Raw genomic sequence first — 19,916 nt, 5'->3', positions numbered from 1 at the left:
CGATGTTGTGAAAGTAGTTGGTTTGAGGAACCTGACGAGGAATTGCGTCTCATAGTATTTAAGTAGTTGCTCCCAAGAAGCAATGGCACGCGACGATCATTGTGGTTGGGTAAACATAGTCTCAAAACAACACCTTTTCAAGAACTTGGAATGTAGGACTTTAATTGAATACTACCTACGTAGTATTTTGCAGCAGAGTCACGAAGGCACTGGGGGGAAGGGGAAAAGGGTCGGAATGCGTAAAACAGTCTTGGCGAATAAATGTTGATCTCGCACAAGAATGAAGCACTAGTTTTACAAGGGGCCAAATAATCTCTATAGTTTAATTGTAGCCTTTAGTATAGTAATTCTCGCCTAATTCTATATAAGTGTGGGCTTGGCTGATACCGGGCTATCCAGCAAACCAGTTGAATAATCCCCAGCTCGCGCGTTCAGCATATCCCAACTACGAAGTATCTTAGCAAATAAGGGAAAGGATCCAAATATAAGCTTCGAATCGGGGTATCACATGTATATATTTCAGTGCCTTCATCGGGGATCATACTCCACCTCTCCCATCAGCAAGAAGCTCTCCACGGAAATGCCTCTCCAGTCTTTCTTCCCATCCACCATCTTAAAGAATTCAGGCTCGAAATCAATGACCTTCTTCCACTCTCGCATCAACCGACGCCAGTAGCACACCTCTGCCGCAGGACTGAGATATCTCTCGCGGAAAATTTGAACGCTGTTATCCGCAATCCGTCTGGCCTCATCGTCGTGAGACAAAAGATACTGCATTTGTCGCTCCAAATCTGACCAATCACGCCTCACCTGGACAAAGTTTTGCTCGGGTCCTGACGATTTCATAAGATGATAGTAGTGCTGGATCCACTCCAGCTCGTGCGAGACAACCACACTCCTGCAACTCTGGAGATACTTCAGACGACCAGAGTACGTATTCCCTTCTGTCTGCGCGACATATTGATACTCGCAGTGCTCCGGCATAGTCTTGTAGTCATTCTTCAAACTGTCCTTATCATTCCACACAAGCGGCTTCACATCGGCCCAGGACTTGTCTTTCGTCACTTGAAGAAGCTTATCCCGAATTGTTGGGCCCATGATCGGCACTCCACGCCAGAGCAGCTTGGCGGTTTTATTACTCCAGGTCAACCCTTCTTCTTCCGCCCATTCGGCTTTGGCTTGTACTTCGCGTGTAGACCCAGCTTTGGTCTCTGGCCAGGACCAGTATCCGAAATCCGGGATCAGCCATATAGACTTGTCCTTTGCGCGACGAGCGTATCCCCAGAGGGGCAATTCATCGACCGAGTCATCTGTATTGAAAGCGAATTCAATATTGGGGAGTGGCTCTGGCGATGAAATGATCGCTCGATTTATCGCAGACAGTGTAGCTTTTTCTCGGGACCAAATGGAGCCTTCCTTGTCGATCACATACAACTAGACCACGCTTAGCACTAAGTAGATGACCCACGGAATGATGTTGCTTACCTGCTGATCATATATCATAGCTCGAATATATCCATTTCGGGCTGGGATTGCATCCAGTTCCTTGAGGGATATCGGACGAGATTTGCGATCGTCTCTGGCGCGATCAAGTTCAGTGTATAGATCGGGAAATGCCTGGTCACATTGGTCTTGTGTGAGCATCAGATTATCTCTATCGCGCTGATAATCCCAAGAGCCATCAAACAATTGCTGTCGATTTGGCTTTTTGGCAGGAAATTTGTCAAGTACTCCATTGTGGGTGAGTGGTCGTGATGGTTCAGGTTGATAGTAAATATAGAGCCCTAGAACTAGGAGGATGCAGGGCAGAAGAGCCGCCACCCGTTTGATGGTGGGCGGCATATCTTCAGAGAGGAAAATAAATTTTCACATGGCGGCAGCATGCCTCGCCTATAAAGGGAAAAAAAAAATCATGATGATAAATCTAGCGATGTTTAGACCTTAGCGTTAGCCTGTTCTAGGATGTGGCTGAGCGTCGAGATCAGTCATATTTCAAAAGGCCTACATGGCTGAGATTTGCATGTTCAAGACATGATTTCGACATTCAATATTACCCTCAATTCGATTCGAGGATTCATCTGTACAATAAACAATATTGGAATGAAGCCGTGTGCTTCCGAGGCAAAGGGGAAAAGGGAAAAGTGGGCCATATAAAATGATGGCCTTATAGATTAGGTGTCTATTGGCTGGGTCACGTGGCGGTAATGGATATGACATTAAGATACTCCGTACTCGGTTATGAATCTTCAAATTGCCTTGGATTAAAGCTTCTTAAAAGAACCTAGAAAATAGCCATGCAGTTAGGGGGACTAGACACTCCCCGGGAGCAGTTCAACGGACTACTCGAAATAAAGAAACTCCAACGCTTCAAACGCTTGCACGTCGCAGCCAATTCGTCCAAATCAAACATCTCCCCAATAGGCACACCCCACCCAGCCAGAAGATGATGGTGCAAATCGAACTCCGGGTTCAGAGGCGGGAAAACCTCAAAGCTAACAGCATCGGATGCAACAGCCGCAAAATGATTATCCCATATAAAGCGCAGCACTCGCTCACTCTGTTCGATTCCGGCATGCTGCGGCATGCCCTGCTGACTATATGTCACCCGCTCTTCGGCCGACATCCGCTCCCACGTCCCGGGCAAGCCGACCCGCAAGAAAAAGATATCGCCCTTTTGGAATATGATGTTGCATTCGCGCGCGATCTTCTGCACCTCGTCCAATGAAATTACCAGCCGACTCAGCGCGTTTACGCTGATACCACTCCTCTCCGCGTAGGAGACGTAATCGATCAGCACGCCGCGCCCGGCAATACCCTTCTTCGCCCAAAACCCAATGCCAATCCGCGACGAGTTCTCGTCTAGAATTTCCTCGGCCGTCGTACCGCCGTAGAAGAGGCGTCGGTCTTCGTCTTCTGGTGTTGGGGCTGGTGCATTGTGGTGTCGGAGGCCGTCCCACTGGGAGGACTGCTGTGGGTTGAAGTGGTACTCGTCGTCGAAAGCGACGCCCTCAGCGACCCATTTGACACGGTGCTCGAATGGTTTGCGACCGAACCCTGGTTTCTCGAGTTGTGAGTTTTACAAGTTCTCATTTTATTCGACGGTTAGGTGCCCTTGTTCTACCTGGTGGGTTCAAATTCTCCATGTTCCAGTTTAAGCATACCCGCTCGCCTGTTTGGATTTGTGTTTGTGCGGCGCGAGCGACTAACTCGGGCGTCAGAAGGCGGAGCATTCCCAGCCCTTCTTCTTCTGACCCTGCGGTCCCAGGCCAGAACCGACGCTTGTCGGGGAGATCATCGAATGTCTCAGGGAGATTAGGAATACCGGACATGGTTCAGGATAAAGGGGATTGGCGAAGGAGATTAGCCGAATAACTTCAAAGCTTCAATGCTTCACATTGCACAAGCTAAGTTTCGTAGTCGCTGAGTTGGGTGAATATACCCCACCTCGGAGGAAGTCCGGACCCTTGACGTGGGTATGACCCCCGCAGTGGTTGGCAATTTGGTATATCAAGGTCGCCATTGAGATGCTACTGACATAGCAAGATATGATCTCACCGAAGAGCTGATGTAGAAGTTGAGTTCTGACGAAATAGAAGCAAATCAAGAAGGCCCAGAATATGCCTTCACGCGCTGCCGCACCCTTCTGTATCTCAATGGAATGCAGAACCCTTGTCGTTCCTTCTGAACCTGTGTACACCTGCCTAATAACGTAATCGATATCTTTCTGGAAGGTGCAACGTCCTCACCTGACCTGCGAGTATAACCCCCCCTTCTCTTCTTCTGTCCCCCACCATCCCCTGTAATGCGTGGATGCATTCACAACGACGATGCAAGAAGTATGTAGTAAGTTGTTCAATCGAGTCAAAGTCGTAAAAGTCGAATATTCTGTTCTGTGCAAAGAGATTGTAGTCAAAAAGTCCACATTGTATGCTTATAGAAGCTACAGAAAGTAAAGTACAGTGTGATCGCCAGAAGAGCACAGCAAGGTAGTTACATGTCATCCAGGTCATCACTAGCCTTCGAGCCACTCTTTTGCATATCCGACATTTCATACTCTTCCTTGCGGCCTGAAGACGCAGCACGCTCCCCAGCCGACATAGCAATAGCCTGGCGGCCAGCGTCAGAGGACTCGAGGAACTCGCGCAGGCGGCGCTTGCCTTCTTCCAGAGCTTGCTGGGAGGCGGCTTCGGTCATCTTCAGCATGGGACCCCACAGGTTGAGCTGATAGGTGATGTATACGCAAATAGCACACGCAAATAGCAGAATAAAATAAACCGGGTTGCGCAGGACTGAAGACTAACGTCAGTATACAGAATGCGAAAATGAATGATTCATCAATGAAAACTTACCAGCCCAGATTTCGTTCCAGCCTAGAGCCAGCAACAAACCGTAGAAATACAAGGGAACCTGTGTCATACCGCCAATGGCACTCCGCTTGGCCTCGACATAGACACCGTCCGCGGCCTTCTTGAATCTTACAGTGAGCTCTTGGCGTTTCGTATCGCTAAGAATTGTCATCTCTTCTTCCAAACTCTTGCCCTCGTGTTCGTCCACCCCCCCGATGGGGGCCAGATCCTCCTCATCCGCAGATGTCACGGTGCTTGGGGTGTGCCCAATCCATCGGTCAAGCGGGGGTGGGGCAGTAGTTCTTTCCAGGCGGAAACGAGACAGAAGAGGAATCACTGTCAAGGTAGACTCGCGAGCACGGGTGTAAATGCCCTCGATGTCATCTGTTGGGCGCCAGATCCGTGGCACTCCGGCTTCGTCGTAGCGGAACTTGTCCTCGAAGTTCTCCCGAAGCTTGAGGAGCAAGTTGCCCTCAATCATCTCCTCTTCGATCTTGGCGCGGAGAACACCCCAAGACTTACGGCGCAGTCGCCAAAGACCAACATCGACCTCATCAATGCTAGCATCGAAGCTGCTCGCACGGTCCGTGAATCTCCGCTCAGCGTCAAGAACAGTCTCTTCAAACAAGTTCCAGATCCGATCCCAAAAGTCCTTCTCAGCAGGCTTCTCCCCGTTCTCGGGGGCACCACTGCCAGCTCTTCCAGACCCGAGGGCATTGAACTCAAGGCCCACAGATTCACCCAGGCGGGATTGAACCCATCGCTCGACACGGGTGGCCAAACGTCTCATTTCATCGCGGCGCAGTCCGGCACTGACCTCAGCCAATTCTTTCTTATACAAAGATAGCTCTTGCTCGTAGTTGCTCCAAGAGGCTCCATCCACCAACGTGGAATTGGCAACCTCCTCGAACTTCTCCAACGAAGACTGGGCCTCTTTGGTGACGATTTCCGCGAAGTCGTAACTGCCGCCCTTCTTTTGGCCATCCTTCACAGTAGCACTGACAGAATCACTGAAGTCACGGATTCCAGACTTGTGAGCTGCCGACAGCTGGCCGTGGAATAGTGCCTTGAGGCGGGTATCGACCTTGCCCTGAAGCTCAGCGCTTTTCCGTTGGTAAACACCCTTGTGGTATCGGCTAGCTTCCGTCTCAAAGCTCTTTAGCGTCTTGACACGCGCAGCACGCATGGCAACGCCAAGTCCCCCCAGAACCTCTGGCGCACCAGCACGGACGGACTCGGCCTGCTTATCCTCAAATGCGACGATCGCCTCATCGAAGCCGATCATTACCTCGCGCAGAATTTCGTCACAACGGAATTGCGCAAGCAACTCCTGCTGTGTGGGCAAATCCAAGTCCTTATTGTTGACGATTTGATCCCAAATTCCCTCCGCATAGTGTGCGAATCCGTCTGCCGGGATGCGGCGATGATACTCTGGGAGGAAGACTCCTCCTTCGGAGAACTCACCCTTAAGAGCATCCCTTGTTGGGTCTCGGTGACCTTCCCGGAAACGCAGGCCAAGCTTTTTTGCCTCCGTCACAAACTGGTCAGGCTGGTAACCCTTGTGCGGCAGTCCATAGAATTGGAAATCAAAGTAATCGTGAATTGTCGACTTCTCCAAGCCCGCAGGTTTCGATATAGTGTCCCAGAGGCGGGAGAGGTCTTCCAATAATGTCTTCTGCAAGTTCTTGAGTGGTGTGGTACCGATGAAATCACGAATGACGAAAAATAGGAGGGACCGGTGGGTGGTGCTGGAGAGAGATTAGCGCCCAAGGCGCATAGAGAAAGGGACCATTAGAAGTATACATACTGTCTGTCCTTTAGGAACAGTTGCAAGTTGACTTCAAACACGGTCTTCAACAACCCCATGTTGGCTCCCTGATACAACCCCACCTGGTGTTCCCAAATGTTGACAATAAGGACCTCACTCGTCGCAAGCGCAAAGAGCGCACTCTTGCGCTCAAAGTCCTGATCCTCACCTCTCTCGCGACCGTCAGTTCCTTCCACGTCCATGACCAAGATGTTATCAGCCATTCGCTCCGCCGCGCCAGCTTCGCCCTGGTTCTTGTTGTTCGAAAGCCAGATACCCTTGGTCGTTTGCCTTCTTTCCAGCTCGGACATCACGGAGAACTCGGTACCGAACAGTTGATTGAGCAGTGTGGACTTTCCGGTGGATTGCGAACCAAACACGGAGATGAGATGGTAGTTGAAACCAGCTGGCGTGACCTTCTCAAGGGCCAAATATTTGGACAGGTTGGGACTATAGTGATGCGATCAGCATTCAGGGCTCATGATTAGTTGAACCATAGATGTAGGTGGTCGTACTTGAACTCCTTATTCCCATCAATCACCTGCACGCCATGCTCATAGGAGGCCGTATCACCTTCGGCGCCGATCGAAGCAAAGTGGCCGTTTGAGAGAATCGGCGGCGCAGTTGGACTCCTTTCCAACCCCGAGGGGCGTTGTTCGGCCATGTTTATCTTCTGCTCTGTGTATGTTGGGCAAGGAGGAGGTGTTGTGGCAAGAGCGAGTTGAAATAACAAGGATATACTAGGATCTAGAGGACCATGCAACTGGGAAAAATCAACAGACTAATCAAACGGGCAAATGGGAATAATTCAGGGATCACACGGTCCTTTCACGGGTTCACTGAGATAATCAGTCCGAGGTCGATGCTGGGGAAAACAATCTTACATAACCCCCTTTAACCCCCGGGCAACGTCATTTCTAGACCACTCTAGGCTCGATTTCTTGTTTTGATCTCTTCTATTACATTTTATTAACAGGATATTGAGATCTCATCTTAATGGTATTGACACTGCCGGGAACCAATGCTACTTGGCCAATTTGGACATGACCGGGGTCTGGCAACAGATCCAGTTCCCGGTCATGCAATCAGATGATAGAAATCGTTTCTTTCGACGGAATACATATATTGTCAAATGTTCTAGTTTACAGCATATAAAGATTTCAGACATTTAAGTAAAGCCACAAGGGTGTCTAAATTCATGGTGGTGGCTCGCCATCTGACCAGTTCAGATTCCAGCCCTGATCAAGTCCGAGGTCAATATTACGGTTTGGCCACATGTACTGCCCAAAATCGTCGAACAGTCCACTAAACGCATTGAGTTCCAGGCCGACATATGGGTTTGCCACTACTTCACTTCTCGAATGCCATGATTCGTCTGGATATCCAGACGCCATCGTGGGTGTGAGGGAAGCACCGTTCAAGGCATCATTGTTGGTACATAGCGCACCTTCAGGGTCAGACATCGGCGGCGTATAGAGCTGAGTGGGACATTGTTCCGAGCAAGAAGCCTCCGTCCCTATTGTGCCTGATCCTACTGATGTCTGCTCCTTGCTTTGGGGGCGACCCTTCGAAAACTTGGTTCCTGCACCGACCGTAATAGTACCAAAATAGGGCACTGTAATTTTGCAGCTCGAGAAACAGCTCCAATCGTGCTTGAAATCTTTGGTGTCATGGATAGCGCCGAGGATGTTCGCAGACTCAGCAGCAACTGAGCCTCCTAGCTCTGTTGCCGCCTGACGAAGTATCTCAATCACCTTCTTTACCATACCCCAGTCTTCTTCATCTTGCTCTTTACTTTGATATGGATTCTCATCGGAATAGCCTTGCAGGTGGATTATCAAAAGAAGACATAGCGTGAAGGCCATAAAGTCGATCATTTTGCACAAATAGGGCTTGGTGGTAGATCGAAGGACCTTGTATAAAACGAGGCCTTCTCTTGCGGATTGAATCGCGATCGTGTGGCAGGGACGGAATTGAGGCTCGTGGGGAGATTGTAGCATCAGGGGGAGATGGAGAAAAGCACGCAGTAGCTTGAGCATGAATTGCAACGGGACCCTCTCAATGTAGTGTTCCCGTTTCTCATCCTCACAAGGCTCTGCGACTTGAAAGTGACTTGGCATAGATTCCCAAGAATCCTGCAGCTCTTGATCCAGTCGTAATGTTGCTGCGATAGTCATCTTGGAAGGGTCTTGGTTTCGGTCAACCATATGTCCCGCGATAATGCCAATGCGCAACACGTATTCCTCGGGAGCTGATAAGTTTGAATTGAGACGTTGTTCCATCTGTGGTAAAAAGAATTGATCGCTGATGCCATAAGGCAGGCCAAGAATCAAACTCAGAAATCGATCCGATGTTGCCAGGGAACACCAGATTTTCAAGCGCCGTTCATAAAAGGAGTCACCTGGCCTTGGAATTTTGGTGGACAGATGCATTCCAGCTAAATGGGCAAACTCGATTGCCCGACGAATCACTAGCCAAGCTTTCCGGAGCCGGCCATCAGTCAAATGAACTCTGTGGAGCAACATCTGACATTCTATACCGGGCAGGGTAGCCGCAAAGTTGTCATCACGGACGATTAAACGGTCCACCATCTCAATGCATTGATCAGAGAATTTCTGAGGCTCAAAAGGTACGGTTAAAGTACCGAAGTCGAATTCAGACGGGGCATGACTCGCACTGATACACAGACACATGAGTGCCTTGGCGACTTCGGCGGGAGCCACTAGATTATCGCGACAATTTTCATTAAAAGCGAGTCTGCCGACATGTCGACCGAACAGCTCTGGGAGATGATCTTGCCACACGTACCAGTGGAACGACACGTTGATTATCTTATTCATATCTTCTGCGGGAGGAAGGAGAGACATGAGTTCGGCACGCACCGCTTCGGCCTTTGGCGACATATCATGAACACCGGTGAATTTATCATTATTTGACGAGTCCTCTTGGCGGCTCACGATATAGTTGTCGAACAGTTGTAGTATTGGTGCATTGCAAATCTGGTCACTGGATGGGCCTAGTTCGTCTGGCTCGGCAGCCAGTGGTCTTGGGTGATTTATGCTGTCCGCTAGTTAATGTCAGTCACGCGACATCAACACACACGTATCCGGGAGATACCAACATTGATTTATCCCATGGTGCTCACAAGACGGAGTGTCAGAGTCCCGTTGGTCAAGTCGCTCGGTCAACCGCTCCACGAGGTTCTCCAGGTGCGCGACTCGCTCGCGTAGGCTGTATGGCTGTTCGCCAAGTTGGGAATTCCGCTGGTAGCCGGATAATGGAGGGGTGATGACCGCATGTTCTTGATCAACACATTTCATGCCTCTGGACCGACACTCATTACAAATTTCTGGGCGGTTGGGGTGGAATGTGCATCGGATCTTGCGTCGACGACCTATAATTGAACGCTATTAGCGCCGAGATATCAATTATCAATCATTTGACACATACACTCTGTGCAACTTCTGGTCCCCTTTCTCATCCGCTTTCGCGGTTCTTGGTCTGTGCAGGATTTCATCTTACCCCATACAGTGAAAAGGCAAGGATAAGATCATCTGTCAACCGACGATATATTGCTAAAGAGGTTGATCAGATTAATGACCGTTGGAGGTTGTACAGCATCATCCTTTGGGCGAGGAATAATCTCGGGAGTAGAGACAAAACGGCCGAGAAAGGGGCGGGCGCAACAGCTCTGAAGAGTCAAGGCAGCACTCGAGGTCAAACCAGGCCTACGTAATCTTAAACAAAGGAACAAAAAAGAAGTCCACACTCGTTGAATAGTTAGCTCTCATAGATATTCGTCCGTCAAGTTCGGCCGAAGTGGTGGGATATTTTCGCCCGGGCCAATCAGCGGCAACACTTACACGCTTCTTCCGCTAAGTCCGTCTACCACATATATGTCTAGCATCTATACGACTGTGTTTGGGATTCTTCACAATGCTATCTATTCTATGGTCTGTTTTTTGATCCCCTCATGTGATTCACGTCTATTCATCTCGCTCCGCCTCAGCCAGTCTACCAAGCACCGAGAGGCTGCAAGTACTGAACCATATCTGCTGCCTGCAGTTTATGGTAGTTCTGCCCGGGGTGGTAATGATCCCACCAAATGCAGGATGTGCCATCCTTATTGAAACAAGTGGCATTCGGAAATCCATATGCCTGAGGATCGTCCAGGATTTTCGGCATAAAGGACCAGGTATCGTAAAGAACGATAGTAGTCTACGATCAGGTTAATTATATGAACATACTGCAAGAGATCAAAAACGTACATCAGTGTGATTGGACTTAAAGTCACTGATCATTGATTGAAGGCCGCTATTGTAAGCCCTCACCCACGTAGCGTGCGTTTTGACGGCTTCCGGTCCCTGTTTGGTGATCATAGGACATTGAGGAAAAGAAACTTCCGTCCGCCTGATGCATATATTTTTTCAATGAGACATTTGTACTGGGCCATTAATGTCGGTACAAGTACACTAGGTTGGGTGTTTTGATGACCGCGGCCGATGCTATAAATTGGAAGCATTAGAACATAACTGACAACGGGGTATTAAGGCGCGATACTCATTGATCCCAATCCAAAACCCAAACACCGCATTATCTGAAGACCACGGTGCAGATATAGGCTTCTTGCTATATGCTAACTCGAAGTCCCGGACCTGCGATGTCACATCCTTAACCTTGCTATCGACAATAGAGTTGTCGATTGTCGCTCCTATAACGGCGAAGTTGTGGCTGAGTACCGGCGAGGCATTGTATAGAGTGGTCAAGTATTCGACCCAATTGATACCACTGCTCGTTGTACCGGTCGCTATTTGGCACTATGATTATTTCAATCCTACTTGTTCAGGTGAATAGCACCCACCTAGTATCGGCTTTCCCATCGGGTTTGAGATACATGGCTGTGTGCCATCGACAGTGAAATCGGTCTGGGTGTAGGAATCTCCGCTGGGTAGGTCATTAGGCTTCTCTCCGTTCAATTGATGTAAGAATAAAATCATACAACGTAAAAAGATAAGTCGGTGCATCTTGAGCTTGCAAGGGCGTCGCAGCAACTGTCCCACCACTGGCCATAGGACCAAGATCATCTCGATTCTTCATGGTGGTATAGAATGCGAAACACTTCCGCAATCTTCGAAGAAAATACCTACAACATACAACATAAAGATATGAAGTGCTTGATGCGCGGAGCACGATATATACTATTGAATTCTATAACCCGCGCACCGGTATCGGAGGAGAGAATTGAGGAGAGAATTCAGTGATACTATCCTCCGTATATGGATTTCTATTATGATAGCGTACCACCTCAGCGAATCGTATGCTAACTAACTAGCGTAGCATCACATATTAATAAGTACTGTGAAGGTCCACAGCACCATATATCAGTATCAAATCCTGCTCAACTCTATATAGTGTCGATTGTAGTGTCTGATTTCGCACGGCGTAATTGAAAATGCGCAACGTTTGTATTATTCTTAAACGATAACGCAATCAGGCGCTGGGCGAAACATCAATTGGAACTTGTATCGACGGGACTGCGATTTGGCGTTGATGTACGGAGTATTTCGATTAAGTCTACAAGTATGTACCTAGCTTTTAAGTTTGTTCCTCTCACGATATATAAAGAAATCAGCAGCGAAATATCTTGTACACATTGACTTGAGACTTGGACTGAAATTATATATGTGTTTAGGAAGAATTTTGTCTGAATACATTTTCACGAGAGTGGAGAAATGAAAGAAAATCCGACTACATTTGTCTCCAAGACAGTAGAGGTACATGAACAAGATTCAAGCGAAAACTCCGGTTTACCCCGGATCCCTCGTGCTGATCGATGATTCCCGCGCTGTGGAATAAAAGGTGCCAAAACAAACAACATGTCAAAGAAAAAGGGTTCATAATACAAGGGTCAGACAGTTCGCCTGCCTGACCAAGGGCGTGAGCGGATCATTTACTGGACCATTTACTCGACAACACGGGTAATCAGACCAGTGGCAACGGTGCGGCCTCCCTCACGGATGTTGAAACGCTGACCGGGCTCGGCAGCAACAGGGTGGTGGGTCTTGAGGATCATCTCAACGTTGTCACCGGGTTGGACACGTCTGGTCATGTCGCCATCGGGGAAGCTGAGATCACCAGCCTCATCTAGAGCATAGTTAGCATCCCTTATATCGATTTGATATCATATCAGTCGAAATTGAACTTACCAGCAGTACGGATGTAGACCTGGGGCCGGTAGTTGGCACCGAAACCAGTACGGCGACCGCCCTCAGCCTCGGTCAGAACGTACATGGACACGAGGAACTTGTTGTTAGCCTTGGTGCTGTTAGGGGCAGCAACGACCATGCCGCGGCGGATGTCCTCACGACGGACACCACGAAGCAGGAGACCGGAGTTGTCACCAGCACGGGACTCGTCACAGGACTTCTTGAAGGTCTCAATATCCGTAACCTTGGTCTTGATGGGGTTGCCGGAGTCGGTGGCACCGACGATTTCAACCTCAGTATCCTTCTTCAGGAGACCACGTTCGACACGGCCAGAGACAACAGTACCACGGCCAGGGATAGAGAAGACTTCCTCAACGGACATAAGGAAAGGCTTATCCATATCACGCTCGGGGGTGGGGATCCAGGTGTCGACGGCATGCATGAGCTTCTCAATCTGCTCAGTACCAATTTCGGGGCGGCGATCCTCCAGAGCGCAGAGGGCAGAGCCGAAGACGATAGGAGTCTCCTCACCCTCGAATCCGTAAGAGGAGAGGAGCTCACGCATCTCGAGCTCGACGAGCTCAAGCATCTCAGGGTCCTCGACAGCGTCGACCTTGTTAACGAACACAACAATCTTCTGAACACCAACCTGGCGGGCAAGCAGCAAGTGCTCACGGGTCTGGGGCCTATTGCGTGATTTGCGTCAGCACACTCATCAAACTAGGTTTTTAGACCGGGGGCCGTACATCTGACCATCGGACGCAGCAACGACGACAATGGCACCATCCATGTTGGCAGCACCGGTAATCATGTTCTTAATGTAATCGGCGTGACCGGGGCAGTCGACATGGGCGTAGTGACGGTCCTCAGTCGCAAACTCAATGTGGGCAGTCGAGATGGTAATACCACGCTTGCGCTCCTCAGGGGCCTTGTCAATGGAGGCATAGTCGAGGAAGTTGGCAAGGCCCTTAGAGGCCTGGTGCTTGGTGATGGCGGCAGTCAGGGTAGTCTATGGGCGGACGGGTTAAATTTCATGTTCGAAGATGGCGGAGATGTCGGAACAAGTTGCGAATAGCTTACCTTGCCGTGATCGACGTGGCCAATAGTACCTGAGCAATAACATTTTAGCGTGGAGATGGATTATGCGCCAACGACAGGATCATACCAATGTTAACGTGGGGCTTGTTACGCTCGAAAGCAGTGGCCAACCCACGGCCGGTCACCTTGTTGCTGAAGACATGGTGGACGGGGTTGACGGTAGTCGGACGCAGCAGGGAGGACCGGCTAGTGCGCGCCAGGAGGTTCAATGAACGGGAGATGCTCGACATCTTGGTTCAATAAATAAAACGATGGAACAAGAACAAAAAGGAAAGATTAAAGAGATGGAGTAAGGATGGGAAAGAAGAAGCCCAGGTCAACACCAAATTTTCTAGTAAGATGGGTTCCGGGATGGATGGACCCATCTCAGGACAGCTTAGTCATCAGCCAATCATAGGCCTCGAATTGCGGGCAGAATACCTAGCCTGGAAATGGAGATAATGAAACATCAATTTTATGAATATTGTATGGTGATATGTGTGGCAATTGTGTCTCAATACGGAGAGTTCCAACGGCCTTAGCTCTCCGGGCTACTTCCAAGGTATGTGCGAGTAGACCCAAAGAATAGTCCAACAGTGATGAGACACAGCGATGTCATGTTGTCGTACAGTTCAATGCCATATAGTATACATGTAAGCAGTCCTCTCCGCTAGATATTCTTCTGTGCGGTAATCCTAAGTTGCTTCCCCGGTTCACCTTCCATTGCCTTGGTCTGAGTTCCACCGGCCTCTCTGATTGTGTCCAAAACACTCTGCATGACCTGTTTGATCTCATCCACTGTGGGATTGCGCTTGCGCTTCTTGGTGGTCAATAGGATTTCCACCCTGCGGCCTTTCTCCAAAAAGGTGGAGAGTTGTTTCAGGCGGTGCGACAAGTCATGGGCATCGATTGCCCAGTTCAGTTCAATTTGTTTGAATATAACCTTGGATTCGCGAGCTGACTTTGATTTGGCCTTTTCGTGTGCTCGCACTTCTTTCTTATTGTAGACCTTACAAACTGGCAGGTTGTCATGGTCTCCTTCTTGCACCTGGAGAAGAAAGAACTCGGTGTGGTCAAAGCTTTCAAGGACATCCTCTAGTCTGGTGGGAGGGTCGAGGTCACCTTCGTCGTTCACAACTTGGACAAACGACGCACGGATAGCTTCGTTTATCGGGGGCTTTTCAACGGGTGGTCGGTATGCTCGAAGCTCTAGGTAATGGGATTGTTGAAAAAACCGAGTCTGGGGTGCATTCTGAAGAGGACTGAACGCAAGAATGCGGACTCTGGAGGTGCGAACGGGTGCGATGAAGATCTGGCGTAGGGCCTGGGCGGATGATATGAAACTGCGTGTGTGATTCATATTGTCGGCTGGTAGCGGAAAACGTAGCAGGAGTTGTAGAAGGTTGGCAAGCTCGCCTGTGAGGAGAGAGGGAGTAAGTTGAACAGTATGGCTATCCAGGATGCAAACACAACAAACATTAGTAAACCACTGCCCAGGTGGGCCGGACTAGGTAGGTATCTACCTACATACCAACCTTGAAAGGTTAGATGCTTCCGGCCAATTTATGATGGCTCACTACATTAACAAGCATATCCGGCATCCGGCGTGTAGTCTAAAACAGCTAGCTGCCTTAATACACACATGGAAAATGTGAGTTGCTCCCTCAATTCAAGAGTCGGGGCGCACTGGCAATAAATAATCCCTATACGCGCTAACAATGCGAGCTGTACGGAGTACACTATAGGAAGCTGAGTACACTTCAACTTTGTTCTGTTGTCTTTCGTGTATATAGCACTCAATCCTTCAAGTATACGTATGTAGCTTGCACCGCCAACTTGATTGAATTGTAAAATCATTACGTTACTTGCTTATCCTTCTTCACTTTGATTTTAGAAGGAAAAATACTTTAGACTTAGTAGAATAGAAAGATGCTATGATTGTATATTAGCATTCCTAGTGTGCGTAAATACTGGAAGTTCCCCGTGGTATGTACGGAGTACTATGTTGTATGTACATCCATGCATGCATTCAACGCCACATCTGCGCCACAACCATGAAACCCTGAATCTCCTTTCTCTCCTGAGACTTTCCCTCTTTACATCCATCCACTTTTTTTCTTAGGCTGGCTTGGTGTTCTTGGAGGACATCGGGATCAATGGTTACTTACTTGTTTCATTATTCCTCTTAACCCCATACAATCGTTTCACCATTCTTGCGCCAGCAACAAACGCCACCTGTCACTGCACCCTCATAATTTGACAACTGCTCGAATGTCGACTGGAGTCGACAATCAAAACCCTAACAGCAAATCCGACTACATAGATTCGGCCACCCGCCACCGCTCCATCTCCAACAGCGACGGACCTGCTATTTGGCAGTCTATTAAGTCCAGTCAATTCTCCGACAAACAACCCGTCAACATGGCACAGACTCAGAGATCGCGTTACTTGAAGACGGGGGCAATTATTGCGTTCATCTTTATGGTCCTAGTGTGGCTCTCCCCTTCACAGCCGAGCGCTTCAAATCTTACCAACGGTTGGTGTTCCCCTTGCGCGCGCTTCCGTTCGCAGGACTGATTATTTGGCAGAGCAACCACCTTCAAGCAGTGACGCGTCCACTTCGAGAGTATGCACCAAGCCATTTGATTCATCCAAGCCTCTTATTCAGTACGCTCTCATGATTGATGCCGGCAGCACTGGGTCCCGAATTCATGTATACCGATTCAACAACTGCGGCCCTACCCCAGAACTTGAGAATGAAGTGTTCGAACAAACGAAAAAGAAGGAGGGAGGCTCCTCCGGTCTCAGCTCTTTTGGAGAGGATGCCGAGGGTGCAGCTCTGAGTCTGGACCCTCTTATGGAGGTCGCTGTGAAGTCGGTCCCCGAGGAGTACAGGTCGTGCTCTCCGGTTGCCGTCAAGGCCACGGCCGGACTTCGTCTTCTAGGTCCTGAAGAGAGCGACAAGATCTTGGAAGCCGTTAGACACCGTCTAGAGACCGTTTACCCCTTCCCCGTTGTCTCCAAGGAGAGAGGTGGTGTCGAGATCATGGATGGTTCAAAGGAAGGTGTCTACGCTTGGATTACAACCAACTACCTGCTGGGCAAGATTGGTGGCCCGGATGAGACTCCTACGGCCGCTGTCTTTGATCTGGGTGGCGGTTCCACTCAGATTGTCTTCGAACCTACATTCGAGCAGAGCAAGGCTGGTGGTATGCCGGAGCGTCTTGCTCCCGGTGACCACAAGTATGACCTCAACTTTGGTGGCCGCCATTTCGAGCTGTACCAACACTCTCATCTTGGATACGGTCTCATGTCTGCTCGCACGGCCATAAACACCGTGGTCGTGGAGGCGATGCTAGCTCAGAGCCCCAAGGACCTTTCCTGGGTTAAGCAGCCTATCTCCAACCCCTGCATTGGCCCAGGAATGGCGAAGACAGTAAAGCTGAAATTCCCCGCTGATCATCCGCTGGGGCCTGAAGTCGAAGTGAGCATGGTTGGCCCGAAGGACAAGTCTATGACCCCCCAGTGCCGTGCTATCGCCGAGAAGATTCTGAAGAAGAGCGGCGAGTGTAAGCTTGCACCCTGTTCTTTCAACGGTGTGCACCAGCCATCTCTCGCAAAGACTTTCGCCCGAGAGGACTTGTACATATTCTCTTATTTCTTCGACCGCACGGCTCCACTTGGCATGCCGGAATCTTTCACTCTGAATGAGCTTAACCAGCTGACCTCCACCGTTTGTGCTGGTGAGAGTGAATGGAAGGCATTCGAAAGTGTCAAGTTCGAGGGTGAGGATAATGCGCTTGCACAGCTTCGGGATCGTCCGGAATGGTGTATGGACCTTAGCTTCATGATGGTTCTGCTGCACACCGGTTACGAAATTCCCTTGTCCCGCGAGGTCAGGATCGCCAAGAAGATCAAAAACAACGAGCTGGGTTGGTGTCTTGGTGCGAGGTTAGTTCACTCCTTGCCGTCTCTTTCTAATCAGTATACTGACCTGCTAAAGCTTGCCTCTTCTGAGCCAGGAATCCGGCTGGACTTGCCGCATCAAGGAAGTGGTCTAAGAAACAAGATGGTGAAACGCAAAATATATCACTTTTTAATAATGTCATTCGGTCATAGTGTATGATGGGTTCATGCATATATAGGGATCCGCGATATGCTCATGTTTTGTTTTACAGATTTTTTTTTCTCTTCCATATCTGTTTATCTAGACTTGATTCCTGATGAGTTGCATACATAGGGAATGAATGTATGTGTGTCTTTGTGCATGCGATTGGTCTGGGCCACTTCTGTAAAGGAAAAAAAAAAGCATTAGACGCTAAATGATAACAGGGAGCCCAGGACAATGCAAATGTCAATCGTGATTGAATCAAGACCGCGCATCTCCACCAAAAATGTTATAAATAATGCAAATCACCACCAAATCAAACGAACAAATGCCTACTAAGCCATCTCCTCGATGGACGGCTTGTCCGTATTCAACTTTTTACTCTTGCCTCCCATAAGCTTCCCAATAATATCTGAGTCATTCATCTCTTGAGGGGTCTCCCCAGTACCAGTGACACCATTAGACCCTTCGTCATCACTCTCCTCATCACTCGAAGAATCACCATCGCGTTTCTCTTCCAAAACCCCAAGACCAAGATCCTAAATCCATTAGCAAACCCCATCACAATCTATAAGCACAATCAATAAGCCTTACCATCTCAATATATTGCTCTGCATTTTCGTCCGCATTATCGAGAACCAGATCTCCAGCCTCCCCAGCTTCAATCTGCTTCTGCAAATTCTCATTTGCATCTTTCATCTTTGGCAAGAAAGCGTTGAGCCGCGACAAAAGTCCCGAGTCGCCTCTAATACGATGTATGCGCGGTTTCGGGCGGCCGGCGATGTGGGGTATTGAGGATGGATCAGAGGCATTTGCATGGGTGGTCGACTCCTCGGTGCCATTCATTTCCTGGTCGGAGTGTTGTTTGTCTTCCCTTTCGCTCTCGTTGTCATCTTCTGAAGATGAGCCTGAGGAGGAGGTTGGGTCGGAGTCAGATGATTGAACAGAGCTGGCGCGCTGTCGACGGGGCGCAGTGCGGTCTGCTAGGTTTAAAGATTGTGGAGAGGGATTGCTTGCAGCAGCCTCAGATCTTATCGTTGCGTTTGGCATGGTTTCGATGTTGGAGGTATGCGGTTCGCTGGGGGTAGCAGAGATTTTGAAAGATTGTGACGCGCTGATGTGGGGTTTAGCAACTTGAATGCGTGCTGCCAAGATATAAATTTTTTTTATATGGTTAAATGATCTCAGTGTCTTCGGCTGTCTTGAAAGAGTGGAAGTTGGCGAGTCTGGGCATTTTTCAACTTTTTTGGGTGGAGAACTGATAACGGATAAGCTTATCTGCTATCGATTATCTGCCATCCACTGAATCCACATCGACCGCGTCTTATTTTATCAATAAATTAACAATGCAAAGCCCTCCGTCACAGAAGCTCCGGCAGTTGCGGCTGTCTGAACCAAAGGAAGACCTGTCACAGCGACAGAAGCCAGATCGCCATCTCCACAAATCAACCATGGGGCGTCGTGCTGTATTAACGGGAGCCGTCGTGAAAGCCTCTACCCGTGAGTCTAAGGTCGGCCAAACAGCAGTACGAGCTAGAAAGGGAAGTCCTGAGCATCTGCTGATTCACACGGTCTGTCTCCCCTCGCCCCAATATCCTAGTCATATATCCTTACATTTAACTCTACATCTAGCATCCCCTGGATGATCCTGCTTCTTATGAGCGCGAATTTTCCGTCATAACCGCTGTCTCCAGGATCCCCGCCCTCGTCGACCATGCTCCGCGGATTGTTAAAGCGGATCCCAGCTCTGGCGTCATTATGCTCAGCACCCCAAAGCTCTACTGGAACCCTTTTTTACACTCTCTGGAAGCTGAGAAGTTCGGCCTTGACAGGTTGCTCGAACTGAAACAGAAGCTTCGCTCCTACGTCGAGTTATTATACAGCCATGGCGTGGCATACCGTGTCAAACATGACTTCGTGTTTCCCGCGCGGACAATGTCAGGCAGCTGGGTGCTGTATCTAGGTGGCTGGATGGATGCCGACTTCTGTCCTGACCCGAGTCATTTGGAGTCAACTGAGTGGAGGGCGCGGGAAGCAAAACAGTTGGATGAAATAGAACGTCTGTTTGAACTGCTGGTCAGGCGCTGCGAGGATATACAGGATGAGCGGAAAGGCCAACCGGGCCACAGATGTGACAAATGGACATTGAAAGAACAGCTGAGGCCCCAGACCTAGAACTGTTGCTAGCTTTTCCGTGCTGCTTGGCGTTTGGGAGCGAGGGATGGAAAGGGAAGGACTTGAGTATTGACTGGGAAAACTATCACAACAGTCTTGTGCACAGAGGAGAGATCGCATAGACGCACTCACTTTAATAACCGTCCAGGTCGAAGCAGTTTAACCATTTACCACCCTTCTTTTGAAAGATGCTAAGG

General features: G+C 49.2%; 10 protein-coding genes across 10 annotated transcripts; 2 read left to right on the top strand and 8 right to left on the bottom strand.

Moving 5' to 3' along the window:
• Positions 1 to 528: 528 nt before the first annotated feature.
• Positions 529 to 1,842, bottom strand: N7518_004307 (CAZyme family GT90; the record flags this gene model as incomplete). Its single annotated transcript, XM_057185234.1, has 2 exons — positions 529 to 1,434; positions 1,486 to 1,842. 2 exons carry the CDS (start codon positions 1,840 to 1,842, stop codon positions 529 to 531), a joined length of 1,263 nt encoding a protein of 420 aa, XP_057042004.1.
• A 439-nt stretch (positions 1,843 to 2,281) lies between these two features.
• N7518_004306 (uncharacterized protein) lies at positions 2,282 to 3,329 on the bottom strand (the record flags this gene model as incomplete). Its single annotated transcript, XM_057185233.1, has 2 exons — positions 2,282 to 3,054; positions 3,122 to 3,329. 2 exons carry the CDS (start codon positions 3,327 to 3,329, stop codon positions 2,282 to 2,284), a joined length of 981 nt encoding a protein of 326 aa, XP_057042003.1.
• A 661-nt stretch (positions 3,330 to 3,990) lies between these two features.
• sey1 (dynamin-like GTPase SEY1) lies at positions 3,991 to 6,817 on the bottom strand (the record flags this gene model as incomplete). Its single annotated transcript, XM_057185232.1, has 4 exons — positions 3,991 to 4,289; positions 4,350 to 6,094; positions 6,154 to 6,603; positions 6,669 to 6,817. The coding sequence occupies 4 exons, from the start codon at positions 6,815 to 6,817 to the stop codon at positions 3,991 to 3,993; spliced, it is 2,643 nt and encodes an 880-aa protein (XP_057042002.1).
• Positions 6,818 to 7,349: 532 nt separating this feature from the next.
• Positions 7,350 to 9,670, bottom strand: N7518_004304 (transcription factor domain-containing protein; the record flags this gene model as incomplete). The annotated part of the gene is made up of 3 exons (XM_057185231.1): positions 7,350 to 9,220; positions 9,299 to 9,547; positions 9,604 to 9,670. 3 exons carry the CDS (start codon positions 9,668 to 9,670, stop codon positions 7,350 to 7,352), a joined length of 2,187 nt encoding a protein of 728 aa, XP_057042001.1.
• A 497-nt stretch (positions 9,671 to 10,167) lies between these two features.
• N7518_004303 (SGNH/GDSL hydrolase family protein) lies at positions 10,168 to 11,250 on the bottom strand (the record flags this gene model as incomplete). The annotated part of the gene is made up of 6 exons (XM_057185230.1): positions 10,168 to 10,371; positions 10,422 to 10,517; positions 10,625 to 10,658; positions 10,714 to 10,960; positions 11,015 to 11,097; positions 11,153 to 11,250. The coding sequence occupies 6 exons, from the start codon at positions 11,248 to 11,250 to the stop codon at positions 10,168 to 10,170; spliced, it is 762 nt and encodes a 253-aa protein (XP_057042000.1).
• Positions 11,251 to 12,109: 859 nt separating this feature from the next.
• On the bottom strand, positions 12,110 to 13,687 carry N7518_004302 (translation elongation factor Tu; the record flags this gene model as incomplete). Its single annotated transcript, XM_057185229.1, has 5 exons — positions 12,110 to 12,297; positions 12,360 to 13,045; positions 13,106 to 13,368; positions 13,440 to 13,468; positions 13,525 to 13,687. The coding sequence occupies 5 exons, from the start codon at positions 13,685 to 13,687 to the stop codon at positions 12,116 to 12,118; spliced, it is 1,323 nt and encodes a 440-aa protein (XP_057041999.1). The 3' UTR covers positions 12,110 to 12,115.
• Positions 13,688 to 14,106: 419 nt separating this feature from the next.
• N7518_004301 (putative translation initiation factor IF3) lies at positions 14,107 to 14,796 on the bottom strand (the record flags this gene model as incomplete). The annotated part of the gene is made up of 1 exon (XM_057185228.1): positions 14,107 to 14,796. One exon carries the CDS (start codon positions 14,794 to 14,796, stop codon positions 14,107 to 14,109), a length of 690 nt encoding a protein of 229 aa, XP_057041998.1.
• Positions 14,797 to 15,707: 911 nt separating this feature from the next.
• Positions 15,708 to 17,497, top strand: N7518_004300 (guanosine diphosphatase; the record flags this gene model as incomplete). The annotated part of the gene is made up of 3 exons (XM_057185227.1): positions 15,708 to 15,972; positions 16,025 to 17,387; positions 17,440 to 17,497. The coding sequence occupies 3 exons, from the start codon at positions 15,708 to 15,710 to the stop codon at positions 17,495 to 17,497; spliced, it is 1,686 nt and encodes a 561-aa protein (XP_057041997.1).
• A 382-nt stretch (positions 17,498 to 17,879) lies between these two features.
• Positions 17,880 to 18,594, bottom strand: N7518_004299 (NOPCHAP1/New4 family protein; the record flags this gene model as incomplete). The annotated part of the gene is made up of 2 exons (XM_057185226.1): positions 17,880 to 18,083; positions 18,139 to 18,594. The coding sequence occupies 2 exons, from the start codon at positions 18,592 to 18,594 to the stop codon at positions 17,880 to 17,882; spliced, it is 660 nt and encodes a 219-aa protein (XP_057041996.1).
• Positions 18,595 to 18,890: 296 nt separating this feature from the next.
• Positions 18,891 to 19,719, top strand: N7518_004298 (uncharacterized protein; the record flags this gene model as incomplete). The annotated part of the gene is made up of 2 exons (XM_057185225.1): positions 18,891 to 19,115; positions 19,177 to 19,719. The coding sequence occupies 2 exons, from the start codon at positions 18,891 to 18,893 to the stop codon at positions 19,717 to 19,719; spliced, it is 768 nt and encodes a 255-aa protein (XP_057041995.1).
• Positions 19,720 to 19,916: the final 197 nt, after the last annotated feature.

Source organism: Penicillium psychrosexuale (assembly GCF_028828465.1).
Source record: "Penicillium psychrosexuale strain IBT 29551 chromosome Unknown utg000003l, whole genome shotgun sequence".
Classification (NCBI taxonomy): Eukaryota; Fungi; Ascomycota; class Eurotiomycetes; order Eurotiales; family Aspergillaceae; genus Penicillium; species Penicillium psychrosexuale.
The sequence above is the reverse complement of the archived record's forward strand: the minus strand, read 5'-3'. Positions and strand labels throughout refer to the sequence as shown.